General features: G+C 40.6%; 1 protein-coding gene across 7 annotated transcripts in view; it reads right to left on the bottom strand.

The window, feature by feature from the left end:
* Positions 1 to 19,054, bottom strand: part of LOC135222513 (zinc finger SWIM domain-containing protein 8 homolog) — a 334,079-nt gene that overhangs the window by 60,905 nt on the left and 254,120 nt on the right. For 6 of the 7 annotated variants that reach the window (XM_064260601.1, XM_064260617.1, XM_064260630.1 and 3 more), the window contains 5 exons: positions 11,484 to 11,695; positions 10,642 to 11,004; positions 10,120 to 10,305; positions 9,588 to 9,707; positions 9,046 to 9,192 (listed from right to left, as the gene is read on the bottom strand). In XM_064260601.1, coding sequence (XP_064116671.1) covers positions 9,046 to 9,192; positions 9,588 to 9,707; positions 10,120 to 10,305; positions 10,642 to 11,004; positions 11,484 to 11,695 — 1,028 coding nt within the window. The remainder of the gene's footprint in view (positions 1 to 9,045; positions 9,193 to 9,587; positions 9,708 to 10,119; positions 10,306 to 10,641; positions 11,005 to 11,483; positions 11,696 to 19,054) is intronic. The other variant, XM_064260624.1, reaches the window with a different exon arrangement.

Below are 19,054 nucleotides of genomic sequence, written 5' to 3'. Positions count from 1 at the left end.
AGTATGGGAAGAGGTGAAAAACCTTCCCATGAAGGAAGAGTCGAAACCCTCCAATGCTCTCTTTTGCTATAAAATGACTTCCACTGCTCTTTAGGCCATGCCCGGCATTCCGTGAAAGGATTCGTCATAGTACAATAATTAGAACGACACCTGCTGCACGTGATGTGGGGATCAGTCGCTGCCAAAGCAAAAAAACGAGAAGACGGAAAACCTGCAATTCTGGGGCACACACATTGACGAGACCGAGAAGGAGCAAAAGCAGCCATAATATCCGCCACACACAAACTAAACACAATTGAAATGGGCAATGAACCAGGTAAAGGCCAAGAGAGGTTAACCACGACTCTCACCCAGGTGGTTAAAGAAAAGACTGACGCGGTGGTGTAGGTGAGTGGCTCTTGACCACTCTTCACCCGATCTACACATGCATTGCCAGATATCACAAGATTCCTTGCTTTCATCTGTTTTTTAACCAGATCCAGCTAGGCACTAGAAATTATCCTATTGTTAAGACCGAAGGTTTGTTCGCGTATGAACAAAGAGTAAATAATCATGTACAGTGGTACCTCGAGAAACGAAATTAATCCGTTCCGAGGCGGCCTTCGTATCATGAGTTTTTCGTATCCTGGAACACATTTTACATGTAAAATGGCTAATCCGTTCCAAGCCCTCCAAAAACACCCCAGTAAATTTCATAATAAAGCCAAATTGACCTATAAACAATGAAATACTACAACAATTTGGACCATTCAATACCTAAATTAAGAATAAAAATGCAAAACCTGTAAATAAAGTGTATATTAGTGTACAAGAAATATTATTACTGTAACGTAAAATGTGGAAGCTTACCTTTCGAGTGAGGCTATCTCTGAAAGTGGCACAGAGGAGGAGGAGGACAAACGGCAGATACGTACACTTAACTTTACGAAACACATAAAAAAATGTCAGAAAAACAAACTACAGTGGTCCCCCCGTATTCGCGGGGGATGCGTACCAGACCCCCCCGCGAGTAGTTAGAATCTGCGAATGTTTGGAACCCCTATAAAAATGCTAAAAACAGCCTATTTTGTAAGTTAAAACTTAAGAAAAACCACTAAAAATTTTCATACTTGGTTTTTTTAATAGTTTTATCACAAAAAGTGCATTTTATGATGAAATTGATAACAAAAACCAGGAATTTGTGGATATTTCTCATAGAAAAATACCGCGAATGCGCGAATTTTCCGCGAATAATGCAGGGAAACGTTCCCGAGAGAAATCCGCGAATGTGTGAGTCCGCGAATCTGGAGAACGCGAATACGGGGGGTCCACTGTAAACTTTACAAAACACATTACTAACAAAACTGTAACACTTCATTTGTTCATGAAACTTACCTGTCAGATATATATATAGCTGTATTTTCTGAAGTCCGACAGAATTTTAAAAACTTCCGACACACGCAGTGGTCGGCCAGGTGGTTAGTACCCATTCCCGCCGCTGGGAGGCGGGTATCAGGAACCATTCCCATTTTCTATTCATAATTTTTCTGTCGCTGGTGCTGAAAACACCTGTTTTCAGTACCTCCGTCTTAGGATTTTGGAAACTTCATTGCCGCTAAGTATCCTAATTGTCTTTTGATTTATTTACTTGGATTTGTGGGATTTGTGGCTAGGCATACGCTATCTTAAATTGATTTGAATTTGATTCATTTTTGCATAAAATATCTGAATCTAGTTAGGCTAGTTTCAGACGGGGTTGTCTGCAAAGATAGGGTGTGGCTACCGAAAGCTTCGGTAGATCCGCACTTGGTATGTACGAGGGGTATGGGTCTTGCTTCTTTGTTGAGATTTGTCATGTAAGGAGTGTGAGACTTTGTCTATTCCGTAAGGAAGACGTATGATTCGTATGTACGCAATTAATCAGTAAACATGTCTAATTCCGTAAGGAAGACGTATGATTCGTATGTACGCAATTAATCAGTAACAAAAGTCAGGGTAGTGAACCTGCTAACCTTCCTGTAGACTTTATTTTGCCTAACCCTGTAGTATGGCCTACGGGCTATGAATATGTCTACGAGAGGTGCTCGCTCTCCTTCATTGCTGTGAAGTGCTACTTCTGTAATTGTTACTCCTATCCCTGCAGTGTTGCCTTCGGGCCCTAAGCAGTGTCTGTAGAGGAATTACCCTTTCTCTGATACTCTTTCGATTCGTATCTTAGAATCGAAAGTGCTTGCTTTAGAGAGTAAAAGTGAAGTGCAGAAGTGCAGTGATACCCCTTGTGTAGTGGAGGGTGCGTCAGATCGGCCTCGTTTCGCCTCTAGGCCGGGACCTCTGCTTGACTCCCAGGACCCGGGGAGGGAGCATGTCGAAAGCCTAAGGAGGGTTACAAGGAACCCCCACCGATCTGGCGTGCCTTCGGCAGTTTCTGATGAAAATCCCCAGACTGCCAAAGTGCGTGCGCGTGCACGAATCCTGAAAGATTGCTTCTCGTCCTCCGAAGCGTCCTCCCCATGCAGGGGTTGGAGCTTTCGGAAGGACTCGCGCCCTCTAAATAGAAGCTTTATAGAAGAGGACGCTTCACGTCTCTCTCTCTCTCTCTCGTTATGCGTTTCAGTGAGAAGTAAGAAGGCGAACGTCGCCTGAACTCGTGTCCGTCTTTCCACCGAGAAATACGTAAAAGAAGTCATAGTAGCAGGAAGCTTTTGAGAGCGGACGCCCGGGACGCTCGGATGGACTCCAGGCGCGCGCGGGTGCACGCCAAGTGCGCGCCAGTGCCCAGTGGACGCCGAGCGCGCTCCAGTGGACGCCGAGCGCGCTCCAGTGGACGCCGAGCGCGTTCCAGTGGACGCCGAGCGCGCGCCAGTGGACGCCGAGCGTGCACCAGCGCACGCCAGGTGTGTCGCCTGGCTGAACGTTTCTGTTGAACTCTTCAAGCTCTTGTTTCAGATATGGGCCTAAAGAATGTTTACCTCTACCTCCGGTGATACCTTCTACCTCACCTGCAAAGAATGTGAAGTAGGCAGTGCTTCGGAGGAAGTTTAAAGTGAAAAGACAACTTCTTCGAAACCCAGCAAGACATCGGGTTTCGTGAATTCAAGAGGTCTCTGTCAATTAATATTGCTTTTCGCATAGGTGGATGGAGTTAAGGAAAGCTCAAGGGAAGATCTCGTTTGCTCTACCGCAACCTTTGCCATTCGGCCAATAAATTTAAGTTGCCACTACCGCAGTCAAGACTTTGCGATAAGGCAGTTACGGGTTATGTAAGGCTCGATGTCCTGCACGTCAGGACTCTCGGCAACGTTCAGTGGGATTCTTGCAAAGGCACTCATCAAAAGGACGCTCTTCAGGAAAGCGCAAGACAGGACTTCCTTTGCCATACTGCCAATAAATTTTAAGCTTTAGCAGGCATTAGTTGTGATACGGGAGAGGAAGCTGGTTGGAGAGTTTCTTCCTCTTCCCAGGATAATTTTGCAAGCTTTTTAGCCCATCTGAAAGGGTTTGTCAGATGATAGATTTTGTTAGTTTCTAGTCGGGACTACGCTGCCGAATTGAACATCGTCGTTCTACCTGCCGTAAGCCCAGTCTCTTAACAGGATTCTTGCCCCTTCCTCGTTTGAGACGGGAATCGAAAAAATTAAATGCTTGACTCCCTGGATTACGTTTTGTCAATTCAGTGACTTTCCCCCATTGACAATATACTTTCGTTTTGTCAAGTAAGTGGGTATCCCCTCATTGACAAAATATCTCTTTGTCCCGTAAATGGGTTAGTTCTCATTGACAAACATCTCATTAACTTGATATTGCGTAAGCGAATAAGCTCTTATTGACAAGATTCGGAAGAGCTCTCATTCGTCATTCGCAGACTCGTACAAGAAATAGACTTGTAGACTACGTCAATGAACGCTTATGTCCAGTAACATAAGAAGCTTGAGCTGACTGCTTCGATTCTCTTAAGTTTTGTTCATGAAACTTGCCTGTCAGATATGTATGTAGCTGTATTTCCGAATTCAGCTATATATATGTCTGCCAGGTAAGTATGAACAAACTTTATTGTGATATAATTTCATATTTTGCCTTGTGTTATTTTACTTCTGGTTGGTTCAAGTCATATACGCTTGCTGTAGTTACCTCTTCGGATGGCAACCGAGAGGTCTATTGTCTATTTTAAGGACATTTAATCGTTACTCCCTGCAGCCTTCCAGGAGTTTCCGATTTATCTTTTACCGTTGTATGGTAGTGTTCTGACGACACAAACGCATCTATATATTTAGCGTTTTCTGTTTCGCTTAAATATACCAGCTTGAGAGTCTTTTCGGCTCAAAAAATAACGGACCTATTTCTTCGTAGAATAGGGTAGCTGGCAACCCAGACATAAAGTTAAGAGACGACGTTCGTAAGCTGCTGGCTGCTGCTGTCACGCTGTGTCTGTCTTCCAGTCCAACCGAGCCAGTAACAGATCGGGCGCTGTCATGCGCCGTAGGTTACGTCTCTCTCTCCTGCGGGATTGACTGACTAACTGTAACTCTGCCCTACAATCACGGACTTTAGCCTAAGATTGAGGGGATTTCTTACGTGAATGAATAAACGTTGCATTCGTTTTGCCTTACTATGTTCAACAGAGTTATCTCTTAATCCTTTCGGTGCTCGTTACCGCACGGTATAGAACTACGAGTCTACCGCAACATTGCACTTTTATATGCTCTCCTGCTTAGGCAAAGCGCAGCCTTATTAGGGAAGTAAGCATACTCGGGGAGGGAATGGATGAGCTTGCTGGGGACCATTTCCTTCCTGAAGAAGTTTGTTTCCCCGAATAGACTGCAATTCAGACCACAGTTTTTTTCCTACCGGGAAACTGAAAATATTATTCAAGATCTAGGAATGATTCTGAACATCTCTCAGTGCGTTATCACCTGAGGTGATAGAAAGAAGGTGCCGGACATCTGGATAGGGTTTCAGATGTCCTGGATCTTAATCTGAAAGAAGTAAAAGCGATTCGGTAGTCCCTCCAGTCCTCGTAACGAGTTTTGGGAACCAGTGGTTCAGATCAACTCTGATATTCCACAGCTCTCTCATATCCTAAGAAGTATCTTCTCTCGGTCCCTGTTCGAGTTTACGAGAAAGCCTATTATAACAACAGGCGTAGAATGTAACGATCCTCTAGAGGTTCGTTACCGGATTGCAAAAGTCCGTACGAATCGTCTCGATCGACGGCAGCAACTATTGACTTCCGAGTGGAATCTTTCTTTAGAAGTAAGTTGAGAGTTGTGGAGACTTTAGGGACGCCCTTTCATTCTTCTCTTCGATATGTTGAGGACGAAGAGGCTTCTTCTTCTCTGCTCCCTTATTCTCGATCCGGGATCGGTACCATTAAACGCCATCCTATGATATTGAACGGGGATGGATATTTAGTCTCTTTTCCCCTTTTTTCAATCGCTTAGGAAATGTAATAAGAGGATTTATGACGTCACAGGGAGCGACAATGACGCTGATCGCCCCATGTTGGCCTTCAGGATCCTGATTCACAGAGGTCACATACTTCCTAGTTCACTTTCCAAGGACCTTTTCCGAGAGAGTCGGTCTACTCTAACTCGAAAGGTACCTATAACCTCTCCGCTCTGAGTCTTGACTACGTTCAGGCTATCGAGATGTTGACAGGAATAAGATTACCGTCTTCCATTTCCGTCTGAAGAATGGGATAAGCTGGCAGTCACAACTATTAAAGAATACGCAATATGTTGTTGACGGCCTTTGCTCAGAGATTTGCGTCTGTCAAACAACAAAGCCCTTCACGATCTTTGAGTTCTGTGGAATCTCGAACCTCGCTCACCATCTACTTTTTGTCTCACCTGTTTTCTCGGAGTCAGACACTGTGCGAGATCAGGCGACATATAGTAGCCCTGAGTTTCTTGTTGACGAAGTCGGTTGCGTTTATACACCCCCGATGATCGTGTAACATGAGACCAGGTTGGACTGTCAGGCATTCTTCCTTCGGGACTGAATCGCCTTTTTGCTCCTCGCTCCTTTCTCCTGGCACCAGAAGCTCGAGTCAGGAGTTGATTCGCTGACGACGTTGGGTTGCGTTGATACACCCCCAAGGTTTGCTTAGATTGAATCGCCCAGGCAGTCCAGACACTCATCCTTCAGCGAAGAATAGTGCCTATGGTCTTCAGGGTACAGCCTTGCTGTCCTTGATTCGTCTGACTGGTCAACTGGTCGGTCACCTGACTTTAGTACAGACGGACTGACTGTGCATGTCCAGATCGAAGCTTTCAATATGGAACTTAGACGTAGTCTGAAGTTCTTGATGTCAAAGCATTCGAACCTCTCCTACCTGTTAACTTCTTGCATGTGATCAGGAAGGCCTTCTTCTAACCACCCTAGATACGACAAAGAGGGTTAGTGAGATTTTAAGCCATCGTCACAAGTTTTGGCTTTAGAGAACACAAGGCGGTGTGCTCTCTAACCCTTCCGTTGTGGCCTAAGAATGGTAACCCGTTTTGTCCTTGGGCCAGGAGCTTGGAAGCAAGGATGGCACAAGTTAGTGGGTAGGAGCCAGAGAGAGTCCTGTGCCCTGTCGGGTCTCTCAAGTTTTATCTACATAAACTCAAGAAAGTCGAAGTCAATCGGGCAATCTGCAGTGTTCCGAAAAAGACCAGACTCCCATATCGAAGAACAGCCTGGCTTTAGTGTTAAGGAGTTCTTTCAAAAATGCTCCTTCATTGTGTTTGCACAAAGATTTGAAATCTTTTATCTGAATGCTCACGAGATGAGGGCGCGGCCTCGGAAGCATTTCAACAGAGCATGGCACTCAGCAACATCCTGAGTACCATGTTTTAGCGAAGCAACTCTGTGTTCACTTCACACTCCCTGCGAGATGTGAAGATGGCATATGAGATCTGCTGCTCGCTAGGGCCATACGTGTCTGCAGACACAATCTTGGGGGCAAGAAGTACCACTCATCCTATCCTGTAGAAAATGGTTAGGAAGAGCTCTTAATTTAGTTGTTGAGTCGCCGACAACGGCGACTTCTTAACTCTTAAGCCTTAGTTAACACACCTTAACTTTGGCTAGGTTGGTCAGGTGGTGATATATATATTTATATATATATATTTATTTTACTTCTTAGCCCTCATGGTATGGTCAATATGGTCTAGTCACGTCGTGGTCTCGCCCCTGTTGACAGATCATCTGGAGTGCACCAGCTATATAGGTCTCTACCTCGCTGGCAACTCTAGTAGCACAAGCAGACTTACGTGGCAGTAACCACGAAGCCAGCTATGCTAACAGGTGGAACCAAGATGTAAATCATCTGCATGCATTTGTTTCCCAAAATCCTTCTATTCTGTCCCTTCCCACCTCCAAAGGTGGGATTCAGCTATATATATATCTGACAGGTAAGTTTCATGAACAAAATGATATTGTTATGATACAATAAAGTTTGTTCATACTTACCTGGCAGATATATATAATCAAGTACCCACCCACCTCCCCTCAGGGGACAGTGGAAATAAAAATTATGAATAGAAAATGGGAATGGTTCCTGATACCCGCCTCCCAGCGGCGGGAATGGGTACTAACCACCTGGCCGACCACTGCGTGTCGGAAGTTTTTAAAATTCTGTCGGACTTCAGAAAATACAGCTATATATATATCTGCCAGGTAAGTATGAACAAACTTTATTGTATCATAACAATATCATCTTTACAAAAAACTTAAAATAAAATTTATTTTGTCTTTTTTTTATTTTTACATTTCTTTTTATGTACTTTTTTATACTTTACGTAATTTCAATTTCTTCACCACCGAATGGATGCCAGTCTGTTTACTGAATTTTTCGAACCATACGTAACAAGCCTTGAACTCTGGGGTTGCCGTTGATGTCCCCTCTCCGCCGTCGTCTTCGGCTTGGGCAATCAAATCGCTGAAAACAGCGCTGTCCTTCTGGCAGATTGCTGTCTCAGTTATCGTATCGCCATCGATTTCTTTGTCCTCGATCCATACAAGAAGCAGCCTTTCCATTTCATTATGCACATGGCTCCTCTTGTTGGACAAAATAGTCACGCCCTTGGAAGGTGTAGCTGCTTTGATGGCTTCCTTCTGCTTAAGGATGGTGCCTATCGTAGACGGATTTCGGCCGTATTCCTTAGCGATCACACTCAACCGCAAGCCAGCTTCATACTTTTTTATTATCTCCATTTTTATCTCCATAGAAAGCATTCTCTTCTTTCTGTGAACTTCAGCAACTTTCTTGGCACCCATGACTCTATGTACTGTACGTAATTAAGTTATGTATGTAGTACGTATACTAATTAGGTTCTCACAACACGATAAAGTAGCACAACACGATAATATGTACTGCAACGAAATCACTAACGAATTTACGTTACTAAACGAAATCGTTGGACCGAACGAATGCCGATTGCGTACGGTAAAGTTTCTGGTGCGGAGTGGCCGAGCTAAGGCACGCCAACACGTACGTATAAAAGATGCATGATGGGAGGGATGCTGTCCAATTAGAGAGAAGGATCTCATGGCTTGGCTAGCATCAGGAACCAATGGGAGAGCAGGAGGATGGTGGCGAGTCTACTATAACTAAGATGGCGGCGTGCGGCGCGAGTTTCAAAATTGTTATGGGGCGAATCTCGGACTTTCAGAAACCTTTCGTATCTTGAAAACTTTTCGTATGTAGAGCAGTAAAAATTTTTGTGTTAGCTTTCGTATCTGGAGGTACTACTGTATAGGGAAAAAAAGTTGGGAAATAAGTTAATTGCTAGGCATCACAAGGATACATATATCGCCACACAAAAGTTTGCTGAATGCCAAAGAATATGTGAAGTGGTGACCTTGTACTATTAACTAGGGGCAAAAGAGCATGAGAGTATTTCCTTTAACTCCATGAGATGGTGCCTGACATGGTACCTATAACAGCGGTGTGAAAAGCTGGCTTGTAGTGGATGAAAATGAAGTAGATTAGGGATTTAAAAAAAAAAAAAAAAAAAAAAAAAAAAAGTTCACACCAACATAACAGCAATGTTTCAGCCCATGATAAGACACAAATGATCTTACTTGTGGAGGTGGGGTATTGGCCTGCAGAAGGGGAGGTTGCTGCGACAAGGGTGGAGGACCTGCAGCTAAGGCAGGTAACTGGGGCCCTAAATTCTGACCATTGTTTGCTACACCTGCACTAAGACCTGCAGCTCCTTGCAAGGCACCCTGGAAGGAAATGTTATGTTTACATTAACATAATTCTCACCTTTCATTTCACATCCATTTCAATTTTGAATTATTTTGTCAATGCATCTTGTAACAGCAAAAACAGACACTCACAATGGCACAAGCATAATATGACTATTAACATTTGTAATTAGTATAAACCTAAGCTGTTATAAAATTAATGGTGGATACTAATGACTTTAATAAGGTGTTATATCAGTCATAAATACTTACAAAAATTTTTGTTAGAATAATGCTACTGAAGCACAGTATCAAGCCACAATAAAAGTTAAATATGCCTGCCTGAAATAAAGGAATACTTCACTGTCATTTTGATTGTACATCTTGACAGCTCAAAAATTTTCATTTTACTTAAAAAATTCTATTCTTCTCACCTGTTGCAGCGTGGAAGGTATAGAGACAGGAGGGTAGTACTGGAGGGGTGGTGGTGGGAGCAGGGGTTGTGATACCCCTGGAGTTCCATTAAATGGAACTCCTGGTGGCTGTATATACATCTGTAATGATACATGTGAATGGACTCAATATCACATGAAATGTTCATTTTGCACAAGATAATTAAGTCATAATTCATCCAAAGATGATGGCAAACCCTACCTCAGGAATCAGAAAATGGAAAGAAAAACAATGCAATAATGAACATCATTAAGCATGTACAATCTACTAAGGTATTGTGCAACTAGAATGGATTTTAGTTCCTGCAATGAGTGGTGTTGGGTTAGGTGGGTCATTAGTAGCATTTTTCTATAAAACCATGCATAAACAACCATGAACTTAGTGAACATACACAAGGAACAGCCACTTTTAAATTTTCACAAGAGAGACAAAGCCCACATAAGTATTCAGTCTATTTATGATAACTGACACAATTTCACTGACAAAGTTAACACCCAGGGAAATATCATTTACCTGCATTGGCATTTGTGGATTTATGCAAGATACACTTGTTGTGAGACCTTGTATGTAATTGTAACCCAGAGGGTATGGAATGCCAGGTAGTCCATAGGGCACTGATGGTGCTGTTGCAGCCACTTGGTAGCCTGCCACTCCTGTTAATGTGCCTGCATTCCCGTTACTGTTTGTAGCAACAGAGACCTGTTAAAAAATAAAATAAACACTTGATAAAAATATTCTATGCTACTTCTCTTTTATGAAAACATACAAAAATAAGGACCAGTTTCAAGGTAGTATATCAAATATATACAGAGAGAGAGAGAGAGAGAGAGAGAGAGAGAGAGAGAGAGAGGAGAGAAGAGAGAGAGAGGACTAAAGATATTTCTAATAACCATCATGATTAAACAATTCTCATGATAGAAGCAATCAAGAAATACAACAGTCCCATTCCTAGTAAGCATGCTAGCCTCTTGTACCAGAGTAATGATTTCTAAATGAAAGAACCTTTGTATGAAATACACAAGCAGCTCTACTTACAGGAGGATGTAAACTTGGTTGGGCGGGTTGTTCTAATGCTGGAATAGAAGGCTGCTGCTGCTGTTGTGGCTGCTGCTGCTGGGGTTGCTGCTGCTGTGGTGGTGTTGGGGGATTTAACGGTGGAGGTGGCAAGAGGGGCAGGTCATGTGATACACCTGGATCAACAAATGGAGGTTCAGCTGTGTGTTGGTTACCACCAATTCTTGCCTGATGGCGAGCTTGATGACGGGTTCTGGCTTCATAAAGTTCATACCAACGTCGTGCAACAGAAAAGAGAACTTCAGGATACACTCCACCTCCTTTAGCTGCTCCTTCAACTGCTAGGCAAGCATTTTCAAGCATGGAATCACTCTGCTCTTTACACTGAAAAGAGAATAGTGTTAATCTAAGGAGCACTTACTAAACATTATAGATAACTTTTCAGTGCTAATAGAATGAAGTCAGTCTAGGCTCATGTTATTTCTTAACAAAGGATAATCAATCAATACTATTATGCTATATGTAGTTTGTCACATTTTCTCATCAACAATTCTACTTGCTTAGAATTTACTAAAACATGTTGACTGTAATTTTCAGTGTTTGTAAAGTATACAAGGAGCAATAAAATAATCTGGCATATGCCAATGATAACAAAAAAATCATTAATTTGTGACACACGAAAAAACCCCAGCAACAGAAAAAATATTTATATGGAAAAAGGCTAACAATCCTGTTCTTTAAGAATAAAATATTTACAGTAGCACAAATTTCTGTACTAATGTGTGCGATTGACATTGAACATACTGTTGTGACATTGAAATCAGTCAAATGACCAGTTTAGGAAAGCCTTATAACCAACTTACCTGAATTATTGCCCTCTGTATTTCATTGGGATTAAGTGCATGTGCATGTGGTAAACATGATAAGGCTAACTTTGCTGCAGATCGTATTGTCTTTGCATCTCGGCCTCTAGAGGCGCGATCTGCAATGGAGGCAGCTTCCTGAGGTGTTAGATGACCTTCCCATGTATCTATCAAAAATGATACAGCAGAGGATCCAATCTCTACTGCTTGGCCTGAAATACAATAGGTATTGTGTGAAAGCGGTGCAACGGAGCAGTATAGAAATCAAACAAGGTTAATTACCCAAAAGGAATGGTGGTTTCCTGGTATTTTCTGAACAGTATATATCAAGTCGACATTCGTTCATCCAAAAAGTGTTATAAAGTGGTCCCCTGATATTCGCGGGGGGATGAGTACCAGGCCCCTCGCGAATAGTTAGAATTTGCAAATATACTTGGAACCCCTAATAAAAACGCTGAGAACAGCCTATTTCATTAGTTAAAACTCAAGAAAAACCCACTAAAAATGTTTATACCCGGTGTTTTAATAGTTGTATCACAAAAACCACATATGATGAAACAGATATGGAAACCAGGAATTTGTGGATATTTTTCATAGTAAAATACCATGAATAGGCAAATTTCCTGTGAATAATGGGTAGATATGTTCAAAAGAGAAATCTGTGAATCCGGAGAATGCAAATACGGGGGCCCACTGTACATACATGCATATATACAGAAAAAAATTACCTCATAACCCCAATCACTCATTTATACCCATGTTCATAGTATTCTAAAGTCCCCTGATACTGGACTCTTGTCCAATATACGTAAAGACTTTCAGTAGTAGCACAATCCGCATGGAGTCTCGTTCACTTATCACCTAAGCACCCCTATTTGTGTCAGAAGTTCTGTAACAGCTGCACAGAATTCCTCCACACACTTTTCTTCACAAAATCATTCCAGTATTTTCCACCTTAGCAGGTAGTTATCCATTACCTGCTTTTTTCATCTAGACTGCCAGCCTCATGATTATCAAAAGTCAATCTTAAGTAAACAAGCCTTTCAACTTCTGAATGCTTCTCGGAATCTGTTAGTGAGTTTCAGTGATATTTTTACTTTCTTATGCAGTTCAGTACTTGGTATTTTAAAGTTGGTTTACATTTGTCTTTGCTAATTAAGATCGTAGTATACATTTAGATGTACAATCGACAAAAAATAACTTTGGCTGCCTTGATTCTTCTGCATTCTAATTTTGGTAAGAAAGGTAGGTTATTTCTACATTTTATGCTTTCATTAGTTTGCTTCTTTAATGAAGTTAAACTTCCCACAATTGCTTCCTATTGTCTTCCAAGCGCACTTGGCCAAAAGGGGGCCTCCAGTTGCTTTACACCATGCACTTATCTCTGTTTCTCGAGGGTAACTTGTGGATTGTGGATACCCTTACCTTCTTAAGACCCTGACCTGCAATGATCCTCTTTGGTATTTCCTGGTTTTGTTTCTCTTATAAACAATCTAGTTTAGAGTTGAAACGTTATCCTCCTATGTTTTGGTTTTTAGAAATGTCATTAAAGCAGCAAAAGCACTTTTTTCCCCTTTTAATCATGTTTTTTCATTATAGTTTCTATTCATTGTAGTTTATTATTTATATTAATATACGGTTAAATGAATGTGATGATGATAATTATCATCATCACAAATAAAATAGTGGGACAATTAAGACCATTATTCACTAACATATCTGCAACAAAAACATTTAGTAAAACGCAAAAATAAACATACTATTTGAACGTTGCCATGATCAGGATTATCTGACTGCTGATGGCAAAAATTACTCAATAATTTCCTTTTACAACTACTATCCGACTTACAACCTACTCGACATACGACCACTCGTATTTACAACCTTACTTCAGAGAGTTGACCATTGAGTTACTTGGCACTGCGCCATCTCATGAGAACTCTCATCACTCAGGCATGAGAACTCTCATCACTCAGGCAGCATCAGTTTGAGTTACCCTGCCCTATCTGCAGCATCATTTGGTTTTAACTGTACTGTAGACTGAATTGCAAACCAATTTACGTAAGAATTGACTTCTGACATGCATGCAAGAACCTAACCCCATTGTAACTCAATGCCTGATTGTACATAATATATACTATTACATAAATGATTAAAATGTATTAGTAGAAGTACATTATGGTAAAAAGATTGAAATAATGATTGTACATTACATTACAGTACTAAGTAGGCACTTTTATATAGCAAAAGTTTGATAGTATACCCTACCCAGTATGTTGGCCACTTTCTAAGGTTCGACTTACATCCATTCTGACTTACAACCAGTGGGTCGGAACCAAACTTGGTTGTAAGTAGGATGGTACCTGTATATAATTATTTCTTATCAAAAACCAGAACTTATAAATAATCTTAACCTTAATAATACAGTGGTACCTCAAGATACGAAATTAATCCATTCCGAGGTGGCCTTCGTATCATGAGTTTTTCGTATCTTGAACCGGATTTTACATGTAAAATGCCTAATCCGTTCCAAGCCCTACAAAAACACTCCAGTAAATTATATTTCCAAGCCTACAACACATGTTCTAGGGTTACAACGCCGATCCGACAGAAGAAATATGACTCCAAAAAGGCAAAATACTGTACATACTTGAGTGATATTCAACTGCATGTAATGTTCAACCCCATTTTTACTGCATATATTAGTACTTTAGCATATGTCCCTTAGCAATAAGCCTAGCCTATGTTAGCAGTTGCTACTGTAGCCTAGTCTATGATTCTGACATCTAAACCTAAGAAGCTAAAAGCTTAGAATATGCCAATAAAATGTATAAATAATCAGTATGTACTCATTTCAAATAATTATTAATTAATCATTAACTGTAATACACAAACAAACAAACAAAAAAAACCTTCCAATCGTTTGTTTACATTCAGCTCTTACGAGTACCGAACGATCGCCAAGCAATCACTTTAACTAGGACACAGTAAGCCATAAATTTTCATTAGTATCTCTCTTCAACTAATGAAACTACCAAACAGTATAATAACCATTCATTTCTATTCTTTATTCTATCTTTACCCAATGAAGATACCGAGTTACTGACAGCTATAATGAAACATAAACGTACTATTAAAACAGAAGAAAAATTCTAGAAAATACATATTTGTTGGCTTCGATGAAAGCAGTCTGATTTATTTTATATTTTATGATATCTAATTAAATGTATTGCATGTACTCATTTCAAATAATTATTAAGTAACCATTAACTTATATAATAAACAATCAAACAAAAAAAAAAGCTTCCAAACTTCTGTTTACATCCAGCACTTAAGAGTACTGAATGATCGCCAAGCAATCACTTTTTCCTAGCACACAGTTAGGCATAAATTTTCATTATCTCTCTTCAACTACTGAAACTACCAAACATTATAATAACCATTCATTTCTATTCTAATTTTTTATTTTTATATTAAATGTATTGCATGAATAAGTTTTTCAATTTACAGCATCCTTTTACCAATAGAATACATAGAGCACAAGGGGTAGATGCTGACCAATAGGAGAGCAGGATCTTACGGGGTGACTAGCATCAGGAACCAATGGGAGAGCAGGAGGATGGTGGCGAGTTTACTCAGTTGACGGCGTGCGAGTTTTAAAATTGTTCTCGGTGGTCCGGGTGAATCTCGGGACTTTACAGCAACAACCTTTTGTAACTTGAACTATTTTCGTATGTAGAACCAAAAAAATCTTTGTATTTGCTTTCGTATCTCGAGTTTTTCGCAAGTTGAGCCTTTCGTATGTCGATGTACCACTGTACATATACAGTACGTAGTGGTATGAAAAATCCCACACAGTGTGTTGTAGTGATCAAATGTATGACTGCAAACTGATGATGACATAGTGACAATAAAGAACAACCCTCTCCATGTTTGATATGATGAAATGTTTTTTATCATCTTCAACTTGTGAATTTTAAGGATAAGACAATAAAATACATTTCATCATATCAATCTTGGAGGGGGTTGTTCTTTATTGTCACTAGGTTGTCATCAGTTTGCAGTTGTACATTTGAGCACTACGACACAGCGTGGGATTTTTCATACCACTATATTAATAAAGTTAAAAACATGGTTAAACTCTAGTTTTCAAGAAAATATAATAATAATGAGCAGATTATTGAGAAATTTTTTCATCAGCAGTAAAATAATCCTGATCATGATGGCATTCAAATTTAGTGCCACTAAGATGTATGTCATGGTAATTACTGCCTAACCACCTTGTTCAAGAATTTAACGGCCATAATTCCAGCTACGTCGAAAGTAATTCCTTATGTAAAGGACCGAGGGTTTGTATATCATGTAGGAACAATTTTTTTTTTTATTGTATAGGGTATTACTTAATGTTTTCCTCATAGCCACATGATATTTGTCTGCATTTTTCATTCACAGAAACATACTTGCAGAAAATTTTGTTGTTTCAATTTCAAGAGTGCAGTGGTACCTCGAGATACGAAAGGCTCAACTTACGAAAAACTCGAGATACAAAAGCCGACACAAAAATTTTTACTGCTCTACATACAAAAAGTTTTCAAGATACGAAAGGTTTCTGAAAGTCCGAGATTCGCCCCATAACAATCTTGAAACTCGCGCCGCGCGCCGCCATCTTAGTTCTAGTAGACTCTCCACCATCCTCCTGCTCTCCCATTGGTTCCTGATGCTAGCCAAGTCATGAGATCCTTCTCTCCTATTGGACAGCATCCCTCCCATCATGCATCTTACGTGGTGGCGTTCCTTCGCTTGGCCACTTCGCACCCAAAGCTTTATCGTACACATTCGGCATTCATTCAGTCCAACGATTTCGTTTTGTATCGTATTGAGAGAACCTAATTAGTATACGTACTACATACACAACTTAATTACGTACAGTACATATAGTCATGGGTCCCAAGAAAGTTGCTGAAGTTCACAGAAAGAAGAGAATGCTTTCTATGGAGACAAAGATGGAGATAATACAAAAGTATGAAGCTGGCTTGCGGTTGAGTGTGATCGCTAAGGAATACGGCCGAAATCCGTCGACTATAGGCACCATCCTTAAGCAGAAGGAAGCCATCAAAGCAGCTACACCTTCCAAGGGCGTGACTATTTTGTCCAACAAGATGAGCCATGTGCATAATGAAATGGAAAGGCTGCTTCTTGTATGGATCGAGGACAAAGAAATCGATGGCGATACGATAACTGAGACGGCAATCTGCCAGAAGGCCAGCGCTATTTTCGGCGATTTGATTGCCCAAGCCGAAGACGAGAGCAGAGAGGGGACATCAACGGCAACCCCAGAGTTCAAGGCTTCTCATGGGTGGTTCGAAAAATTCTGTAAACGGACTGGCATCCATTCGGTGGTGAAGAAATTGAAATTACATAAAGTATAAAAAAGTAAAAAGAAATGTACAAATCAAAAACAGACAAAATAAATTTTATTTTAAGTTTTTTGTAAAGTTAAGTGTTACAATTTTGTTAATGTGTTTTGTAAAGTTTAGTTTGTTTTTCTGACATTTTTTTATGTGTTTCGTAAAGTTAAGTGTACGTATCTGCCGTTTGTCCTCCTCCTCCTCTGCTGCCACTTTCAGAGATAGCCTCACTCGAAAGGTAAGCTTCCACATTTTACGTTACAGTAATAATATTTCTTGTACACTAATATACACTATTTACAGGTTTTGCATTTTTATTCTTAATTTAGGTATTGAATGGTCCAAATTGTTGTAGTATTTCATTGTTTATAGGTCAATTTGGCTTTATTATGAAATTTACAGGGGTGTTTTTGGAGGGCTTGGAACGGATTAGCCATTTTACATGTAAAATGTGGTCCAAGATACGTAAAACTCATGATACAAAAGGCGCCTCGGAATGGATTAATTTTGTATCTCGAGGTACTACTGTACTAAATAATAAGTCCACCCCTTTACCGGTTGGTGGATTTATTCCTGTTGCCTTTGCAGACTGTATCAACACAGCACTTCTGTAGTGTAATTCTGATTTACCCGTTTCATCAAGGTAGGCAATTAAACAGGCTTCTGTGGTGTAATTTTCTCCAATGCTGGAACTTCCTTCCTTTTGGAGAAATTAAAGATATAGTTTGCAATAAAACTTTTAGTCAATTTTTTCTTTCATATCCTTGGAAAAAAGAACTTCTGTGTATCCCACTGATTTCTTTTGATCCCTTGACAGTTCAAGTAAATTGTTCTCAGTCTAAATCCAGTTGCTTCTGCTTTATGTTTTCCAGATCCATCTTGGGTTATTTCCTTGGAGAAATATTTTGGGGAGATATCCATTGTTCCTTCTGTTGAGGTGGAGGTCATTTAATGGGATGGATTAATCCAAGGCTACTGACCCAAAAATAACAAATTTTTTGAAAATTTGTATTTTTCATAACTAACAAACCTGAGGTCTTAACATTAGAATAATACTAGCGAAAAGCTGGAAACCGGTAGAATTTAAATTAAACTTGTGAGATCCAGGGACTATTGGCATCTATACCAGGTAACGGGGCATGTAGTACCCAGAATGCCCTCGGCGTCCTGTGACCAACCAGTTACTCTTCCAACCCAGTTTAGACTGCTAGAGGGGTGGTTAGAGGTGGGCCTTTATCTGTTAAGACCTCAGGTTTGTAAACGATGAAAAATGATATTGTTATGATACAATAAAGTTTTGTACATACTTACCCGGCAGATATATACTTAGCTATAGTCTCCGACGTCCCCGACAGAATTTCAAATTTCGCGGCACACGCTACAGGTAGGTCAGGTGATCTACCCTCCTGCCGCTGGGTGGCGGGACTAGGAACGATTCCCGTTTTCTAATCAGATTTTCTCTTCCACCTGTCTCCTGAGGGGAGGCTGGGCAGGCCATTAATCGTATATGTCTGCCGGGTAAGTATGTACAAAACTTTATTGTATCATAACAATATCATTTTTGTACATGCAACTTCCCCGGCAGATATATACTTAGCTGATTGGCACCCTTGGTGGAGGGTAAAAGACAGTTAAACAAAAACAGGAAACAACTTATGTTGTAGGTTATAAAAAAAAAACCTTGGTTCTTAACTGATTGGGCAGAAGACTTCATGGATACTGTCTATGAGACTGCATTGTCTCAAGAGCTTCAGCGAGGTAGAGACCTATGACTGAGAGCTCTTCTGGATCTTGTCAATGGGGGCTTACCCACTTCTATGCCAGAACCCTTTTTGGATCTTGTCAATGGGCTAAACCACTTACATGACAGAAGCTTTTTGGATCTTGTCAATAGGGGCTTACCCACTTACATGACAGAACCTATTTGGATCTTGTCAATGGGGGCTTACCCACTTACATATACCTCTGGCAATTTCAAGGAGCACAAAACCAATCCCGACCACCTGACCAATTCTAACCTGTGTTAGAACTAAACATTGAAAGGGGGTACAACCTAACCCTTCTTCCAAACAACCATAAAAAACACGATTCCAACTTAAAATTAAGGATAGTTAAATTAAAAAGGATTAGTTTCAGCTCCCTGTCCCAGCACTGAATCCGCAG

Source organism: Macrobrachium nipponense, chromosome 20 (genome assembly GCF_015104395.2).
Source record: "Macrobrachium nipponense isolate FS-2020 chromosome 20, ASM1510439v2, whole genome shotgun sequence".
NCBI lineage: Eukaryota > Metazoa > Arthropoda > Malacostraca > Decapoda > Palaemonidae > Macrobrachium > Macrobrachium nipponense.
This window is presented reverse-complemented; position numbering and strand designations above follow the sequence as displayed.